Here is an 18622-nt window from a genome sequence, read left to right on the forward strand (position 1 = left end):
GGAAAATATAAACAAACTCATCCTAATTCATCTTCTTCATCCACTACGTACGTCTTATTGCGTGTTTGGGATTTCCAAATGACTTCCAGTCTTGGTTGGAAGAAAAAACATGGCTGATATCTCAATCATGTTGATCTGAAAAAATGGTAATCCGGAGATATTGATCAGAAATGCAGGATCCCTAAACAAAAAACGAGAAAAGAGCTATTTTGCAGGTGGATTGATGGATTCGAGGATGGAATGTTCAATCAGTCGGATATTCTTCAGGCTAATCAGAATGATCTGTCACATCAATATTTTTGTGGAACCTGAACAAAAATATATCCGTGAAAAGATGTTCGATACGTAAACCTCGAAATAACTTTTTCAAAAAAGAGAGACCTCAAAAAAAGTTCGATACGATTCCCTGCGAATCGGCACACATTCCGATCAGAATTTTTGTGTGAAATCCCGCAAAAACATACCCGGAACCGTCTCTGAAAATTCAACGTAATCCGGACCAATCAATATCAAAACTAAATTTTAAACGGTTCTGTACTTCTAATCACCATATACATATTAAACCTTGTCAGAAGAGAACGTTATCGTAAACCTGTAAGAACATCATAGAACAGTTTTCCGAGTCTTCCTGATGTACTGCCCTTTTGGTTTTTTGATCGGTCTAGACTGTTTATCGTATGTTTCTGATTCTGAAAACTAAAAAGACAGAAGTTTTCATCACTTTCATCAATTCTAATTTCCGGTGCACATAGATAGAGGGCTAGAAAACAATAAGATATTCATTTGTCACATATTCAACTCTCGTGTGGTCTCCATGCCGTATATTCAAGACTTCTCTCGAAACATTGCAGAATTCGGATTTCTCACGACAATGTGTGGAAATTCGGTTTTGATATACTTGACTGGCTGGATGACGAAACAGATTCAAGGACCTTATAAACGAATGATTATCATTTTCGCATGTCTCGGATTATCATTTTCAGTTGTTGAGATGCTAGCGAGACCGTTTGTGCACAGTTACAATGGAGCATTCGTTTATTTTAGTCTGGCAAAAGAAATATCTGGAATGCAGGGTATTGTTACTTTCCTATTGGCTTTATATGCTGGATTGTACGCTGCATTAATTTCATTTGTGGCTGTTCAGTTTATCTTTCGGTATTGCATTCTCAACAAGTAAGTTCCCTGAAAGTTCAGTTTGTATGAAATCTGAAACTTTCAGCCAAGACATGGCTACAATGTTATTCAAGGGATGGAAGATGGCATTATGGGTGAGCTACGCATTGTTCTTTGGAGCGCTTTGGATATTTTTATGCTTTTTTTGTGGAAAGTTTGATGAATATTCGATGGATTATACTAGGTGAGTGAGAAAAGAAAAGAAGATAAATGATTTTCTAATACATTAAATTTCAGAGAAGAAATGTTGAACGTCTATAACATGAATATCACGGAAACTGCTGGAATGATTATTGTGGCTTATGTGAATTGAAGTTCTCAGAAAGAAGACTTAATACAGTTGAATTTCAGGAACCAAGTGAGCTGGACCCCAGTCAGATTCAATTGAGAAAAAGCAGTGCGATATTCTGGTGTGGCACTGTTTCAATTCTGGTAAGTATCACTATGAGCTCTCGATGCAATTTTTGATTTCAGCTCGCACAATACATCGTCATGGTGTTTTGTGGAACATCAATGCATTTCCAGATGGTTGAGAAGTTGAAACACTTCTCATTGACTCATCAACGACTTCAAAAGCAATTTTTCAAAACTCTTGTCTGTCAGATTACAGTACCAACTGTCTTGTTCCATATGCCAATTGTCCCAGTGTTATCTGCCCCATTTTTCAATTTGAAGATAAGTATTCAGTCTGGAATTATCTATAGTTTCTTCAGTCTATATCCCCCAATCGACAGTTTTCTGTTGATGTACATTGTATCGGACTATCGGAATGCATTGAGCAGTAAGTTAAGAAGTAAACTCAAGAGATAGATAAACTATTTTTTCTAGAATTGGTGAGCAGAAACAAACAAGTTTACACTGGAAGCAATGCATTTTCCACTCACGTCAGTGTCAGGATGACTTGAAGAATTATTTGGAATGTTCCTTCTCGTCTACCAGTGTTCTAATCTGGAAAATACAAAAATTATTCTATTTTTCATGATAAAAAAATGTTGAAGAAGCTCTCAGAATAATAAATTCATAAAATATAAGTTCTACAAGGACATGTTTTCTTCCTCTGTCAGTATCTATGTCTTGTTCTTGACCATCGAAAGAACCTACTCCCCCTTTTCATTTCTTCCGCAAAACTTTCACTTGATTGGCTTCCGAATATCATGTAAGCATTGCGTAATAGCGGTCAGTTTTTGTTTTGAAGATGGATGATCACTGGGAAAAAAAAAGAAAAGGAAACAAAATAATGGTTAATTAGCTTCCGCATTCTGGGAAATTGAGAAGAATATATCAGGAAGGAAGGGTTAATAGTAGGAATAATTTTGCCGTCTGTGATATATAGAGATTCACTTTATAATCTTCAAATCTTCGATACTATTTGAAACTAAAGCTAAATATATAGTGTAGAAACCGTGAAAAATTGAGGAGATTAATATAAATTAGTTGGCTTTTCTTCTCACCTACTTCTCCTACACAAAATTGTCCTTTTGCACCTGCAAATGTCACTTTATAAAGTTGATTCGAAGGTCGAATATTCTTTGAAAACCAATCGTTTTGCTTCTTATCATCTTTTCTTTCATCAACCATTTTTCTGTTACATTTTTTCTTTTTTCCAGGTTTACACACCTCCTTTCTATGCATTCATGTACAATAAACAGTCGATAAAACATGTTACGTTGAACGATTTTTGCAGTGAGGGCAACAAGGCAGAAGGCACCTGGTAACAGAAAAAGAGAGAATATTTCTTTCGGGTTGATCTGTTGATGTAATCCTGTTCTTTTTCTCTATTCACATTATTCAATACGCAACAACGCTTAGGTTAATGATCATTATGAAGAAGCAGAAGGAAGAAGACTTATCATGTCCACAAATCGGAGTGGATACGGAATGAAGGCCGCAGCAGACGGGGAGGAAAAAAACGAAGAAGACGATGTCAGTTTTACACAAATCATCTGAAAGGTGGGTTCAAAAAAAGTAGAGTGTATATAAGGAATGGATATGTTGAGAGGGAAGGCATCAGTTTCAGCTTCTCAAGTTTAAATTTCTCTCTTTTACAGAGACATCTCATAGCTAATTAGTGTTGATTTTGTATTGCAATATCTCTTTTTCATTCGCCATGATTAGTATGATTGATTTCAGTAATTCCCTCCATCACAATGATGAAGACCGTAGTCCTTCTTGCTCTTTTCGGATGCTCTAACGCTTTCCTCTTCTCCCTTCTCGGTCTCGGAGGAGGTGGCGGTGGCGGCGGATGTGGAGGTGGATGTGCTCCACCACCACCAGCATGTGGAGGAGGATGCGGTGGAGGTGGCGGTGGCGGAGGTTACGCTGTTGCTCCAGCTGCTCCAGCTGCTTATGCTCCACCACCCCCACCACCACCACCAGCTCCAATCGGCGGAGGATACGCTTCGTCTGGAGGATACGGAGGTGGTGTCGGAGGCTACGGAGGAGCCGGTGGAGCCGGAGGAGGCTACCAAGCCGCACCAGCTATCGGAGGTGGTGGCTTCGGAGGACAAGGAGGATATGCTGGAGCTGGACAAGGAGGAGCTGGAGGATTCGGAGGATACGCCGGAGCCGGACAGGGAGGATTCGGAGGAGCTCAAGGAGGATCCGGAGGATACGCTGGAGCTGGACAAGGAGGATTCGGAGGATCTCAAGGAGGATCCGGAGGATACGCCGGAGCCGGTCAAGGAGGTGCTGGAGGATTCGGAGGAGCTCAAGGAGGACAAGGAGGATACGCTGGAGCTGGACAAGGAGGATTCGGAGGAGCTTCCCAGGGAGGATATGCAGGAGCTGGACAAGGAGGAGCCGGAGGGTTCGGAGGATCCCAAGGAGGACAAGGAGGATATGCCGGAGCTGGACAAGGAGGACAAGGAGGATTCGGAGGTGCTTCCCAAGGAGGATACGCTGGAGCTGGACAAGGAGGATTCGGAGGAGCTCAAGGAGGATCCGGAGGATACGCCGGAGCAGGACAAGGAGGAGCTGGAGGATTTGGAGGAGCTCAAGGAGGACAAGGAGGATACGCTGGAGCTTCCCAAGGAGGATCCGTCGGATACGGAGGCGCAGTCGCACAATCTATTGGAGGAGGACAAGGAGGATCAGGAGGATACAACCAGGGACCATCTGCTGTTATCTCCGGAGGACAACAACAATACCAACAACAACAAACCTCTGTTATCTCTGCTCCAGTTGCCGTGGCTGCTCCAGCTCAATACCAAGAGCAAGCTCCAGTCCAACAAGAGACTGTCCAACAACAAACTTTTGAGTCAGCACCAGCTCAAACTCAGGTAAGAATAAATAGTAGTTTGAATTTTAAACAAAATAATTTCAGGAGTACGGATCCCAAGCCACTGAACAAGTCGTTGAGACCTCAGCATCTTCTTCAAGCGGATACCGCAAGCACCTTTCCAAGGCTTAAATTACGCATTTAAGTCCCAGTCAGCCATCATTCTGTCTGTACAATGTCTTTCTTCTTTTCTCATCTCGACAGCTCTCTCTACTTTTTCTCTCATTCTCATTCTTGATTTGACCCACTCAATTCATAGTCTTTCTATTAGTTTTTTTTGAAAAATGAAATATTTCAAGGTCCTTTTGAAATGTTCACAAGTATACAAACAACTCAAAATACAAACGACAAGTGGGGAAAAAGGTTAGGGGACACGTGGAGGGAATGGTTTAAGGTCATTTCGTTTAGAAACCGATGATCAACCTCCGGAAGTCTCCGATAAGTGGACAGAGAGTTATTCAAGTGGAGGACACGTGAAGGAATGTGAATGGCATTTCAAAAATCAGATTTATCTCGGAAAATTTGCAGAAGAAGTGATCGAAAGGTTCTACTGATCGAACCAGAGATCAATATTCATCGGAACTTGGAAACGTGGACCATATGTGAAAGATAGAGAAATGGTATAAAATGTACAATTTTTATCTTTAAGACTTCAAATTACCACTATTTTCTAAAGGGAACGTTAGTTTTTATTGTGTTTTCACACACGATTTCTTACTGTTCCTTTTAAAAGATAGGAAAATAATCAAAGAAGAACTGGAATGTATGCTCCGAACGTCGCAAAAGTTAAGGTTATCTTGGCTTGATATTTAATAACTGTAAAATGAAAACGAATTCTTTCCAGTTCAGACTATACACATCGACATCAAGAAATTCTACTACATGGTGTGTTCTGTTTGTTGCGTTCTTGAGAAAAACTGAAAAAAAGTTCTTGCAATCGGTTTTTTTTTTCTCAAGTGCACTCTTTTCAATTTCGAGAACTTTCAACTTTTTTCGTTGAATGACTAATCGGTTCGAAATAATAAGTTCCTTGTGATGGATAATATGGCTAATAAACAAATTTGATCCGACGTCGACTAGTTTTTTGAATGTTTTTAACTGAATCTGAGCAAAAAAAACTGTGGAGGGATGTCTAATAATTTCGGAATCTTCATCGATTCACAATACGAAATTTTACACCGAAACAAGAAAAAAATTGTCTAGTTTCACTCAATTTTGCCTAAGAATGACCTTTGTTAGGTCAGAGCAAAAATTAATAGGAAATCTGGAGTCACATTATGAAGAACAATCCATAAGTTAAATTTCACTTTCGATGGTTCAATCTTTGATGCTCTAATACAACTGTTTCCTGAAAATTTCAAACATTCTGCAACCAATAACTTTTTGAACTGTACCCCCTCCTCTATAATTTTTGTTTCATTCATCTTCAATTGCCAATTTCAAATTGCATGCTTTGACAACTGGAGGTCGTTTCAAGGCGGTACCTTCATAGAAAACGAGGTGTGAAAAGAGTAATTGTTGAATAGTACCCTCCCCCTTTTCCAATGTCTTCCGGTTTTTTCCAAGTGGTCAGAGGTGACAGGAACGGGTATAAAAGTGCATGAGTTCTGTCATCTCATCAATCATTTCCCACCATGAAATTCTTCATTCTTCCCACTGCCCTTTTGATCATTGGAATTCAATGTGGATATCCAGTTGCTCCGAATAGTTATCCAACTCCTCCGGATTCGTATGTAGTCCCTAAACAATCCTATCCAACTGCTCCAGGATCTTATGCCACGAAACACTCTTATGGACACCGATCGCCAGTTGCTCCACCTCCACCACCTCCACCAGTAGGTGGTGGAGGTCAAGTATCCAGTGGATACACTTCTGATGATGAGTCAATAACTGTCAATTCGGCCCCTGCTCCACCTGCTCCACCGACTGATGCTCAAGTTGTTGGCTCTTCTTCCTCCAGTTCCAATTATGGAGGCTCCTCCCCAACATACGGAGGAACCATGTCTTCTGGAGGAATCGTTGGGGGAAACTCTCTTAATTATGGAACCTACAACTCTGCTGTCTCCTCGCCATCTGCATCTGAATCTGTCACTGGAGGAGGAGCTTCGTCTGGATGTGAGTTTTCATTTCACAATCAAATATGAGTCATCAACTTCAATCATTTCAGACCGTCGCCGTGCCAAGGCCAAGGCTCGTGCTCGTGCTCGTGCCCGTACCGTCGTTAACCGTCGTTTCAAACAACGTCGTCATTTGACTCCAATTAGACGATTCCACAAGAAAGCCAAACACTAAACTGCCAACTTTTGATGTTTTTTCTTTGCTCTGAATGAATTTTTGCCTTTTGTTGGTTTGTACATAGCACGCGATAACTGTCGTTGTCCATTTTGTATCATTCTCAGAAGCCATAAGACCAGATATTAAAGATCAACAAGGTATGGTTTGAAAAATTAAATGTTTCCCATGCATCACTCAGTTAAGAATACATTTCTGGAAAAACTTTGTAATATTTAGTTTCTTTCTGTTTCGTGTTTCCCAACTGTGATCACATGTAATTTTAGTAGAACATAATTTTTCTATTTTTCTCAGAAACCAAGAAGTCAATGTACATTTTCTACTAGCATAGTCATTACTATTTCCTAGCAGAAACCCATCAAACTGTTCTTAACTATGTCAAACTAATGACCAAATAGTAGTACCCAACCCAGTTCCAGTTTTCACTGGTCAGAAGTCATTCTCAAAAATAGTATAAAAGAAATGCCCTGACTCGGTAGAAATCACTCATTTCTCAACAATGCGTTCTTTCATCATCTCTTCTGCCCTCTTGGTCATTCTCGTCCAATGCGGATATCCAGTTGTCGAGAACAGTTATCCAACAACTCCAAGTTATCCAACTCCACCACCATCGTATCCAGTTCCAAAGAAGTATCCAGTTGCTCCATCTTATCCAACTAAACCATCATACCCATCTCCACCAGCTGATTATGCTCAGAAGCCATCTTACTCTGCTCCTCCACCACCTCCAGCACCATCCACATACTCATCCAGCTCATTCACTGATAGTGATTCTACTTCGGATTCTGAATACACTACTTATGCTCCAACTTCTGAATGTCAGTTTGAAAAATTGAAAAAAAAATTCAAACATGAATTTTTAAAATTTCAGACCATAAACGAGCAAAGGCCCGTACTGCCCACAACCGTCAGTTCCAACGTCGTGCACTTCAGCCAATCAGAAGATTCCAACAGAAAAAGCAATAGATAATTGTTTTTCGCTATAGTATTTTATGAATAAAATGTTTCTTCAGTTATATTTTGGCTATTTTATCTGAATCACCAGAATTTCACTGAACTCGGGAGCAGAAAACAAGTTGTTTCACCTACCCAAGTTTCTCAAAAAGCTCGGAGAGAAGAGATGACGAAGCGAATTTCAAGGATTGAATTATTATTTGCAATATATACTTTTTTCTATATGGCTCCATCTGGAATTAACTTTCTTCGAATCATTACACTCTCTGGAATTCAGATTTTGCACATCTTACAGAACCCATGTCTAATAAATATGTTGTTTTTCGTAAATCACATGATTATAGTATTTTCAGTAATGAATCATATCATTTTTCTTGTAATCCACAACACAAACAGATTACCCAGGTGGACGTATTAAACATTGGAGGAACCAGCTCGTTTAAAAGATCAAAGAATCAGTATAATGGTCTAGACGAATATCGAGTCGTTTATGGTTACGCATATAGTATACTTTTCTTTGTTCTTTGCGTATCATGAAATCTAAAACAGAAATAATTGAAAACTCTTTGAATTCGAGTAATGTTAAGCACGTTTTCCGTTTGCAAGAGTGAGAAACTTTTACACAATGAACATTAGTCAGAAAAAATTCCTGTTTGTAAAGACAGGAGAAACAGAATTCCCTAAAAATGCATGGCTATCACATAGTTCAAAAATCCAATTTCCACTGCTAACTTCTGCAAACTCAAAATCGGACACACCTTTGAACGTGACCGTAGTGATCAAAACACATTTACTATTCATGACTGTTCCAACTACAGAGACCGGTCACATCACCAACATAATACTGGAAGAATGTGTAGCGGGAACCTCATTAAAGTTTTCAAATGGTATTGCCCCTAGTACTACGATATTTCTTCTCAATTTAAATGTTCAAAGTTGAACTAAAATAGTATAAAAGGCGTGCCCCGACTCGGTAGGAATCACTCATTTCTCAGCAATGCGTTCTCTCATCATCTCTTCTGCCCTCTTGGTTATTCTTGTCCAATGCGGATATCCAGTTGTCGAGAACAGTTATCCAACAACTCCAAGTTATCCAACTCCACCACCATCGTATCCAGTTCCAAAGAAGTATCCAACTGCTCCAACATACCCAAATAAACCATCATACCCATCTCCACCAACTGATTATGCTCAGAAGCCATCTTACTCTGCCCCTCCAGCACCATCCACATACTCATCCAGCTCATTCACTGATAGTGATGCTACTTCGGATTCTGAATACACTACTTATGCTCCAACTTCTGAATGTAAGTTTGAAAAGTTGAATAAATATAAATTATTTTTATTTCAGACCGTAAACGAGCAAAGGCCCGTACCGCCCACAACCGCCAATTCCAACGTCGTGCACTTCAACCAATCAGAAGATTCCAACAGAAAAAGCAGTAGATAATTTGTGCATTTTTTCGAGTACATTCATTTATTGCATTGAAAATAAAAACATTCGATTTCTAAATTCGACGTTTCTTGTGATGAAAAGACATAGAACATCTCTACATTTCTATGTTTTTCAACTGATTACTTTGGAATCGAGTTATGACTCATTCAAAAACAATGATGTTGTCAGATATTTATGGAAATTACGGAAGAGATTAACTGAAAAGTTTTACTGGAAAGTTCTAACTACACAATCCCAATCAAAATATTTAGAAATCCATATTCAATTTGTCGTGAAAAACTAAAAGAAATTTTCTACGTGAAAAACTAGAAGAAATCATAAATCTACAAGAATTCTGCTTTCATTCAGAGATCTGGAGGAAAGCAACGGATAATGCATATGGGGGAGACTTGAAACAGACGAAGAACAAAGGGTTGAAAGAAACGAAACAACACAATTTAAGAGTGAAGAGGTTGCTCTCTCTCTACATAAAAAAATTATAGAAAAACAACAGTGGGAAATTCTGATTTGATTGCTGTTATTCAGCTGAACGCGTTCGGAGAATTTGTCGATGTAGATTCTTATTCTTTAAAATAAACACGGTGCTGTGTGACAAGCATTCAAAATATTCCAATTTTTCCCATCCACTCATGATCTCACTCGGAGAAAACATCAATTTTTTCACTATTCCATTTCCTCGATCATGTCTAAAGTTGAAATGATCTACGTCCATTGGACTACAAGTAGTTCACAATCTTTGATACTTCTATATTTCGCTATCCTTGCAGGTAAAGGGCGGTTACCTTCTTCCAATGCTAGAACAAATTAGCCAATAAATTTTACTACCAATTTCTTCATTTTACTACTCAATAACTGGTCAAAGTTGAAACTAAGCAGTATATAAGAAACGGTGAAAAGGAATAGAAATCATCATTTTTTCAAAAATGCGCTCATTCATCATCTCTTCTGCCCTCTTGGTCATTCTCGTCCAATGCGGATATCCAGTTGTCGAGAACAGTTATCCAACAACTCCAAGTTATCCAACTCCACCACCATCGTATCCAGTTCCAAAGAAGTATCCAGTTGCTCCAACTTATCCATCCCCTCCAACATATTCCGCCGCTGCTTCATCAACATCTTCATCATCCGACGTATCTAGCTTCTTCAATGAAGAAGACAATGCCGTTGATACGGAGTCATCATCTAATTCTGAATGTAAGAACCATGACTACGATACAACTATAGATGATTTGTTTCAGATCGTAAACGAGCAAAGGCCCGTACTGCCCACAACCGTCAATTCCAACGTCGTGCACTTCAACCGATCAGAAGATTCCAACAGAAAAAGCAGTAGATAATTTGTGCATTTTTTCGAATTGAAATTCTCATTCAATGACCAATATGATACGGCCAATTTGATGAAGTCTTGACGAATAAATCTTTTCATCGAGAAAATTCGAAATGCTCGATAATTTTTTATAATACGTGAGAGAGAGTTAGTAATTCAAGAATAATAATTATTTAGTTTGTGGAATTGAAACTGCAAGTTCTGGAACGACTCTTTCTTCTCCTTGAAAATCTTTGGCAACTTGACAATCAAATGAGGAAAAGGACACAAACTTCCTGAAAATAATTTATTCCCATATTAGAAATACACTCAAATCTTACGATTGGTGATTGTTTTCTCAAATTTTCGATTCCCTTCATTTTATTCTTCGAGAGTTTGGTTTTGATTGTTGAGAATTTTAGTGTGTCATTGTTTGGCTTGCTGCCAATTACATCGAGCTGCTTGCTTCGGCCATCCGGCCTAGGCTTGCTGCCAATGGGCTGACCTGCTTGCTTCGGCCTTTCGGCCTAGGCTTGCTGCCAATTACATCGAGCTGCTTGCTTCGGCCATTCCGGCCTAGGCTTGCTGCCAATTACATCGAGCTGCTTGCTTCGGCCTTCCGGCCTAGGCTTGCTGCCAATTACATCGAGCTGCTTGCTTCGGCCTTCCGGCCTAGGCTTGCTGCCAATGGGCTGACCTGCTTGCTTCGGCCTTTCGACCTAGGCTTGCTGCCAATTACATCGACCTGCTTGCTTCGGCCTTCCGGCCTAGGCTTGCTGCCAATTACATCGACCTGCTTGCTTCGGCCTTCCGGCCTAGGCTTGCTGCCAATGGGCTGACCTGCTTGCTTCGGCCTTTCGACCTAGGCTTGCTGCCAATTACATCGACCTGCTTGCTTCGGCCTTTCGGCCTAGGCTTGCTGCCAATTACATCGAGCTGCTTGCTTCGGCCTTCCGGCCTAGGCTTGCTGCCAATTACATCGACCTGCTTGCTTCGGCCTTTCGGCCTAGGCTTGCTGCCAATTACATCGAGCTGCTTGCTTCGGCCTTCCGGCCTAGGCTTGCTGCCAATGGGCTGACCTGCTTGCTTCGGCCTTCCGGCCTAGGCTTGCTGCCAATGGGCTGACCTGCTTGCTTCGGCCTTTCGACCTAGGCTTGCTGCCAATTACATCGAGCTGCTTGCTTCGGTCTTCCGGCCTAGGCTTGCTGCCAATTACATCGACCTGCTTGCTTCGGCCTTCCGGCCTAGGCTTGCTGCCAATGGGCTGATCTGCTTGCTTCGGCCTTTCGACCTAGGCTTGCTGCCAATTACATCGAGCTGCTTGCTTCGGCCTTCCGGCCTAGGCTTGCTGCCAATTACATCGACCTGCTTGCTTCGGCCTTCCGGCCTAGGCTTGCTGCCAATGGGCTGACCTGCTTGCTTCGGCCTTTCGACCTAGGCTTGCTGCCAATTACATCGACCTGCTTGCTTCGGCCTTTCGGCCTAGGCTTGCTGCCAATTACATCGAGCTGCTTGCTTCGGCCTTCCGGCCTAGGCTTGCTGCCAATGGGCTGACCTGCTTGCTTCGGCCTTCCGGCCTAGGCTTGCTGCCAATTACATCGACCTGCTTGCTTCGGCCTTCCGGCCTAGGCTTGCTGCCAATTACATCGACCTGCTTGCTTCGGCCTTCCGGCCTAGGCTTGCTGCCAATGGGCTGACCTGCTTGCTTCGGCTTTTCGACCTAGGCTTGCTGCCAATTACATCGACCTGCTTGCTTCGGCCTTTCGGCCTAGGCTTGCTGCCAATTACATCGAGCTGCTTGCTTCGGCCTTCCGGCCTAGGCTTGCTGCCAATGGGCTGACCTGCTTGCTTCGGCTTTCCGGCCTAGGCTTGCTGCCAATTACATCGACCTGCTTGCTTCGGCCTTCCGGCCTAGGCTTGCTGCCAATTACATCGACCTGCTTGCTTCGGCCTTCCGGCCTAGGCTTGCTGCCAATGGGCTGACCTGCTTGCTTCGGCCTTTCGGCCTAGGCTTGCTGCCAATTACATCGACCTGCTTGCTTCGGCCTTCCGGCCTAGGCTTGCTGTCAATTACATCGACCTGCTTGCTTCGGCCTTTCGACCTAGGCTTGCTGCCAATTACATCGAGCTGCTTGCTTCGGCCTTCCGGCCTAGGCTTGCTGCCAATTACATCGACCTGCTTGCTTCGGCCTTCCGGCCTAGGCTTGCTGCCAATGGGCTGATCTGCTTGCTTCGGCCTTTCGACCTAGGCTTGCTGCCAATTACATCGACCTGCTTGCTTCGGCCTTTCGGCCTAGGCTTGCTGCCAATTACATCGACCTGCTTGCTTCGGCCTTCCGGCCTAGGCTTGCTGCCAATTACATCGACCTGCTTGCTTCGGCCTTCCGGCCTAGGCTTGCTGCCAATTACATCGAGCTGCTTGCTTCGGCCTTCCGGCCTAGGCTTGCTGCCAATTACATCGACCTGCTTGCTTCGGCCTTCCGGCCTAGGCTTGCTGCCAATGGGCTGATCTGCTTGCTTCGGCCTTTCGACCTAGGCTTGCTGCCAATTACATCGACCTGCTTGCTTCGGCCTTTCGGCCTAGGCTTGCTGCCAATTACATCGAGCTGCTTGCTTCGGCCTTCCGGCCTAGGCTTGCTGCCAATTACATCGACCTGCTTGCTTCGGCCTTCCGGCCTAGGCTTGCTGCCAATGGGCTGACCTGCTTGCTTCGGCCTTCCGGCCTAGGCTTGCTGCCAATTACATCGACCTGCTTGCTTCGGCCTTCCGGCCTAGGCTTGCTGCCAATGGGCTGACCTGCTTGCTTCGGCCTTTCGACCTTGGCTTGCTGCCAGTTAGATTTACCTGCTTGCTTCGGCCTTCCGGCCTAGGCTTGCTGCCAATTACATCGAGCTGCTTGCTTCGGCCTTCCGGCCTAGGCTTGCTGCCAATTACATCGACCTGCTTGCTTCGGCCTTCCGGCCTAGGCTTGCTGCCAATGGGCTGACCTGCTTGCTTCGGCCTTCCGGCCTAGGCTTGCTGCCAATTACATCGACCTGCTTGCTTCGGCCTTTCGACCTAGGCTTGCTGCCAATTACATCGACCTGCTTGCTTCGGCCTTCCGGCCTAGGCTTGCTGCCAATGGGCTGACCTGCTTGCTTCGGCCTTTCGACCTAGGCTTGCTGCCAATTACATCGAGCTGCTTGCTTCGGCCTTCCGGCCTAGGCTTGCTGCCAATTACATCGACCTGCTTGCTTCGGCCTTCCGGCCTAGGCTTGCTGCCAATGGGCTGACCTGCTTGCTTCGGCCTTCCGGCCTAGGCTTGCTGCCAATTACATCGACCTGCTTGCTTCGGCCTTCCGACCTAGGCTTGCTGCCAATTACATCGACCTGCTTGCTTCGGCCTTCCGGCCTAGGCTTGCTGCCAATGGGCTGACCTGCTTGCTTCGGCCTTCCGGCCTAGGCTTGCTGCCAATTACATCGACCTGCTTGCTTCGGCCTTCCGACCTAGGCTTGCTGCCAATTACATCGACCTGCTTGCTTCGGCCTTCCGGCCTAATCTTGCTGCCAATGGGCTGACCTGCTTGCTTCGGCCTTCCGGCCTAGGCTTGCTGCCAATTACATCGACCTGCTTGCTTCGGCCTTTCGACCTAGGCTTGCTGCCAATTACATCGACCTGCTTGCTTCGGCCTTCCGGCCTAGGCTTGCTGCCAATTACATCGACCTGCTTGCTTCGGCCTTTCGACCTAGGCTTGCTGCCAATTACATCGACCTGCTTGCTTCGGCCTTCCGGCCTAGGCTTGCTGCCAATTACATCGACCTGCTTGCTTCGGCCTTCCGACCTAGGCTTGCTGCCAATTACATCGACCTGCTTGCTTCGGCCTTCCGGCCTAGGCTTGCTGCCAATGGGCTGACCTGCTTGCTTCGGCCTTTCGACCTTGGCTTGCTGCCAGTTAGATTTACCTGATCGCTCGTCTTGACGCAGTTCGTTCCCACTTGTGTTGCAAGTTTGATTCATCAATTCACCCATCCCACTTCTGGTCCATCAACTACTCGTTAACTGCTGATCTAAATTATTAATAGATTTGCAATTGTTTCGAAGTCAGAAAAACTCTCATTGTGCCGTTGAAAACAAAGAGAGAAGAATAAAGACAGAATGGCAGAAATGTCTTTCACGGTGAGTTGTGAAACTGAAATGAATAAGAATTTTTATTTGTCGAAAAAATCAATTTTCTCAATCCCGGCAGGTGAGGAGTCAATTTTGCAGTTTGTTTTCTTTTCAAACATTGATAGTTTCAAAAAAACTTAAAGGAGAAAAGTTTCAAAAAACTCAAGCGAAAGAAAGTACAAAAGCTTTTTGAGAGAAATAATTTTCTTAATCATTTTTCTCGTTCCATTCTCACTGACCTGGTTCTTTATTAGCAGTTACCCGGAAAACGAAGAACTCCAGTGAGAGGATCATCTATATTATATTTGACAAATTTTCGAAATGAGAAAAAAACGAAATGGAAATGGTTCTTATATATTCTCAAAGTAGAACATCCAGAGGTCACAGTGAATATCGAAACATTTCTAGTTTTTCCACATTATGTCACTTATACTATATCTACTCTAAAAATCAATATTTTAACAGTTTTTATTTTGCTTTTCCTAACCAAGTTGCTGCAATTATTGGTTGAAAGATTCTCACACGGTTTTTTTGAGTTTAAATGAGATTAACATCTTATTGATGACTAGAAAATCCTGTTGAACAAGTATGCTGGACTTATTCTGGTAACTCGGCTGCGAACTCAGAAGGGGACTCAAAATCGTACCGGATTCCAATCTCGGGGAAATTAATAACAACAACATGATATTAATAAAAATGGAAAAAAATGGTTATGAAATCTTCATTCAGTAAAAACGAAAAAATTTTATCAAGACAAGAATTTTGCATTTGATTTTCCAAGAAGTCGTCTCACGGTAATTCGATATTCCTTTGACAAGATATAGCACAAAACACAGTGTGAAATCGAGTTAGGAGACTGACGCTTATTTATTTATTTATTGAATACGATCACAAGTATCGTCGAAGAAAGAAAACAAAAGCTTACCAACATACATAATATATGCATCTGAGGTTAACCGCTCTGGAGTAAACGGGATGTATCATCAAAAGGCATAGTGGCCCGCCTTGTGTGAATTACCAAGCCGATTTTGAGGGCTATAGTACAGCTCAAAAGTATATTAAGTTTTGCCTTTTTCAGTTGAAAACGCTCAACTTTGAGAGTGTGTCATAGTAAAACTAACTGTCCCACAAAATAACTTTTTATGGAATCAAACAGACCAAAAGTAGAGCTCTATTTTTGTAGTTAACAACTTTTTTGTATGGACACTTCCTATCAAGTTACATTTCGTCAAAGTAATTTCTCCTCCAAATTGACCCATCTCAGTGCAAAATAGTGCTCTCTAGGGAGTGTTTGTGCGAAAAAATGTTCAACCACAAAAATGGAGATCTACTTTTGATCTGTACGGTCCATTGAAAATCTACTTGATGAAACAATCAGTATTACCATGATACACTCTCAAAGTTGGACCTTTTCAACTGAAAAAAGCAAAACTTAATATACTTTGAACGGTGCTGTATATGGCCCAATTTGAAAGCAACGTTCCTTGAATACGCCGAATTTCCTCAGGTACTTTATCAGAGGAATTAATCAATAATGAAGAGAGTTGAGTATGCTTTGCAGTTCATGATAATCCCAAATCACCTGGATTTCAATATTCAAAACACTTCCAAGAACATCGTTATTTTCTCCGAGAAGACTACCTATAGTTCCAGTCCGTCCTCCATTTTCCCCACCAGTAATTAATCCGATTCCTTCTTCACCTCCTCAGATTGTATCTACTAATCCGACAATCCATTTGGAGCACCAAATACGAGGAAAATTGAAACAACAATGGCAAATATTGATTTGGATTGATCAAAAAGAACTGTCTGGCAGTAAAAAACATCTCATAGGAAGTCTTTGAACTTCGATACTCTGTTGCAACCATTGAAAGTTACGAGAAAACATTACAACGGCTGCATCAAAACGTACCAAACTACAACATAAAGTTCAAAAGAATAGCCAATTTAGTTTGATGACCTCCCATTTCATACTATTTCTTCTCTGTAATTTTGGTCAAAGTTGAACAATTTCTGCTATAAAAGAGATACACGATCCCAGAAGAAACCATCCACTGCTTAGCAATGCGTTCTCTCATCATCTCTTCTGCCCTCTTGGTCATTCTCGTCCATTGCGGATATCCAGTTGCTGAGGATACTTACCCAACAACTCCCAGCTATCAGACTCCACCACCAACTTATCCAACACCACAAACATATCCAACAACTCCATCGTATCCAGTTCCAAAGAAGTATCCAACTGCTCCAACATACCCAACCAAACCATCATACCCATCTCCACCAACTGATTATGCTCAGAAGCCATCTTACTCTGCTCCTCCACCACCAGCTCCTTCTGGATACACTTCCAGTGACAGTGAAGTTGTAGCATCTGAACCAAGCTACTCTCCAGCTGCTACCACATACTCTGGATCCGCTGTCGACTACAATTCTGCTGGAACTTGTGAGTTACTGTCAATCGTAGATTTCTATGAAGATTTGAATTTCAGTCCGTCAACGTGCCAAGGCCCGTACCGCCCACAACCGCCAGTTTCAACGTCGTGCTCTTATGCCAATCAGAAGATTCCAGCAGAAAAAACAGTAGATATTCCTTTTCTCCTCCATATTTGATGTTTTCCCCTGATCCCTTTTTCGAAAATAAATCCTTTACCCTTTGATCCTCCGTCATGCCTCGTCAACCAAAAATGAAGAGAACAAAATCTGATTCGTTTAATTACATGTCTCGGCTCGAAGAAAAAGAAAAAAATCACATTCGCCTTTTCTCGGTTTATTGCTATCCCCTTTACGAAATTGCACATGGCAGTCGAAAATGAATAAAGTCGTATGATGTCGTGTCCTCAACGACTTTCCATCTCTTTCTTTTTTCGGTAAAAGCAAATGGGAAGAGATAAAAAAGGAATGGGAGTGTATGTTTTCCAGAAGAGTGGTCCTAATGAACTTTCTAAAGAGTAGTATTACACTAAACAGTATTGTTTTAGTGGGTAATAAGGATGAAGTACACTTGAGCTTTTGAACAAATGTGTATGGGACGGTTTGATTCGTTTAGAGTAAGAAAGTTATTTTTCTTTTTAAAAAGCTGTTTGCTTCCGAAAAAGCCCTGCAAAGAAGCAAACGATGGATTGTTGCAAAACACCTTCCGGATCAATTCAATTTTTTTCCCTTTTATCAGACGTTTCGAATGATAAAATAATGTAACATCGAATGTATCGGCATCAAACTTCACACTTTTCATGAGAAAAGAAAGCTTTGATGGTAAAACGTTTGAGTGGATTCATTCCAAAAAAAACCATCGGTTTCAAAAAGTCGTACTAACTTCAGTATGGAAAAAATAACAAAATACAAAAGTTGTAGTACTTCAAGACTCCGCTAGTCGCATTCAGATCCAAATTTTTCCAGCAGATCCTCATAACGCATTTACTTATTCAGATGATTCTCTTCACTTCCCTCGGTGACAGATGCCATTGGATTCTTGACCATTCAACAGTTCTCAAGATCATTTTCCCTCGATCCAAGTCCAAATGCCATCATCCGACGAACTGCTTATGGCATTGCGTTTTCGCAGAATGAAATCTCGTTATTCTTTTTCCCGTTGTCGCAATCCAATCTCCCCCCAAGACCGCAGCAAAAAGCCTTACGCAATACAATATCTATTCGATTCTTTTGATTAATCGGGAGAGGAAACAGTGATAATGAAGTGTTTCGAATGCAAAAAGTCTCCGATTGGAATATAAATTTAATTGGACCTTTAATTGAAAACCGAATGAATCGAATCCCAGCTATTGTAGTAGTTCCTTGTTCTATTCCCTGTTTTGTGTCCCTCAAGGTGTGACATGCAAATGTTTCTCCCGATTGAGGAGAAGTTTAGCATGTTTCTATCTCTGTACCCTCTTTACAATAAATGGTCAAAAAATCCAAGATATCCCGTCTTCTTCTTCCTTCTTTTTCTACCATCTGATGCCTTCTTGTGGACAACGAAAGACCTGTTTTAACGTCGCAACAAGGCGGGCGGTTGTGATG

At 42.3% G+C, this 18622-nt stretch overlaps 7 protein-coding genes across 7 annotated transcripts; all 7 read left to right on the forward strand.

Moving 5' to 3' along the window:
• Positions 1-814: 814 nt before the first annotated feature.
• On the forward strand, positions 815-2078 carry GCK72_019414 (uncharacterized protein; the record flags this gene model as incomplete). Its single annotated transcript, XM_003115821.2, has 6 exons — positions 815-1173; positions 1220-1357; positions 1411-1477; positions 1525-1605; positions 1648-1954; positions 2002-2078. The coding sequence occupies 6 exons, from the start codon at positions 815-817 to the stop codon at positions 2076-2078; spliced, it is 1029 nt and encodes a 342-aa protein (XP_003115869.1).
• A 946-nt stretch (positions 2079-3024) lies between these two features.
• Positions 3025-4582, forward strand: GCK72_019415 (uncharacterized protein; the record flags this gene model as incomplete). The annotated part of the gene is made up of 3 exons (XM_003115727.2): positions 3025-3100; positions 3304-4451; positions 4496-4582. 3 exons carry the CDS (start codon positions 3025-3027, stop codon positions 4580-4582), a joined length of 1311 nt encoding a protein of 436 aa, XP_003115775.2.
• A 1502-nt stretch (positions 4583-6084) lies between these two features.
• Positions 6085-6742, forward strand: GCK72_019416 (uncharacterized protein; the record flags this gene model as incomplete). The annotated part of the gene is made up of 2 exons (XM_003115371.2): positions 6085-6565; positions 6618-6742. 2 exons carry the CDS (start codon positions 6085-6087, stop codon positions 6740-6742), a joined length of 606 nt encoding a protein of 201 aa, XP_003115419.2.
• A 499-nt stretch (positions 6743-7241) lies between these two features.
• GCK72_019417 (uncharacterized protein) lies at positions 7242-7708 on the forward strand (the record flags this gene model as incomplete). The annotated part of the gene is made up of 2 exons (XM_003115235.2): positions 7242-7560; positions 7614-7708. 2 exons carry the CDS (start codon positions 7242-7244, stop codon positions 7706-7708), a joined length of 414 nt encoding a protein of 137 aa, XP_003115283.2.
• A 985-nt stretch (positions 7709-8693) lies between these two features.
• On the forward strand, positions 8694-9142 carry GCK72_019418 (uncharacterized protein; the record flags this gene model as incomplete). The annotated part of the gene is made up of 2 exons (XM_003115420.1): positions 8694-9003; positions 9048-9142. The coding sequence occupies 2 exons, from the start codon at positions 8694-8696 to the stop codon at positions 9140-9142; spliced, it is 405 nt and encodes a 134-aa protein (XP_003115468.1).
• A 933-nt stretch (positions 9143-10075) lies between these two features.
• On the forward strand, positions 10076-10485 carry GCK72_019419 (uncharacterized protein; the record flags this gene model as incomplete). The annotated part of the gene is made up of 2 exons (XM_003115716.2): positions 10076-10346; positions 10391-10485. 2 exons carry the CDS (start codon positions 10076-10078, stop codon positions 10483-10485), a joined length of 366 nt encoding a protein of 121 aa, XP_003115764.2.
• A 6184-nt stretch (positions 10486-16669) lies between these two features.
• On the forward strand, positions 16670-17189 carry GCK72_019420 (uncharacterized protein; the record flags this gene model as incomplete). Its single annotated transcript, XM_003115318.2, has 2 exons — positions 16670-17048; positions 17095-17189. The coding sequence occupies 2 exons, from the start codon at positions 16670-16672 to the stop codon at positions 17187-17189; spliced, it is 474 nt and encodes a 157-aa protein (XP_003115366.2).
• Between the last annotated feature and the right edge of the window lie 1433 nt (positions 17190-18622).

This window comes from Caenorhabditis remanei, chromosome V (assembly GCF_010183535.1).
Source record: "Caenorhabditis remanei strain PX506 chromosome V, whole genome shotgun sequence".
In the NCBI taxonomy this organism is placed as follows: domain Eukaryota; kingdom Metazoa; phylum Nematoda; class Chromadorea; order Rhabditida; family Rhabditidae; genus Caenorhabditis; species Caenorhabditis remanei.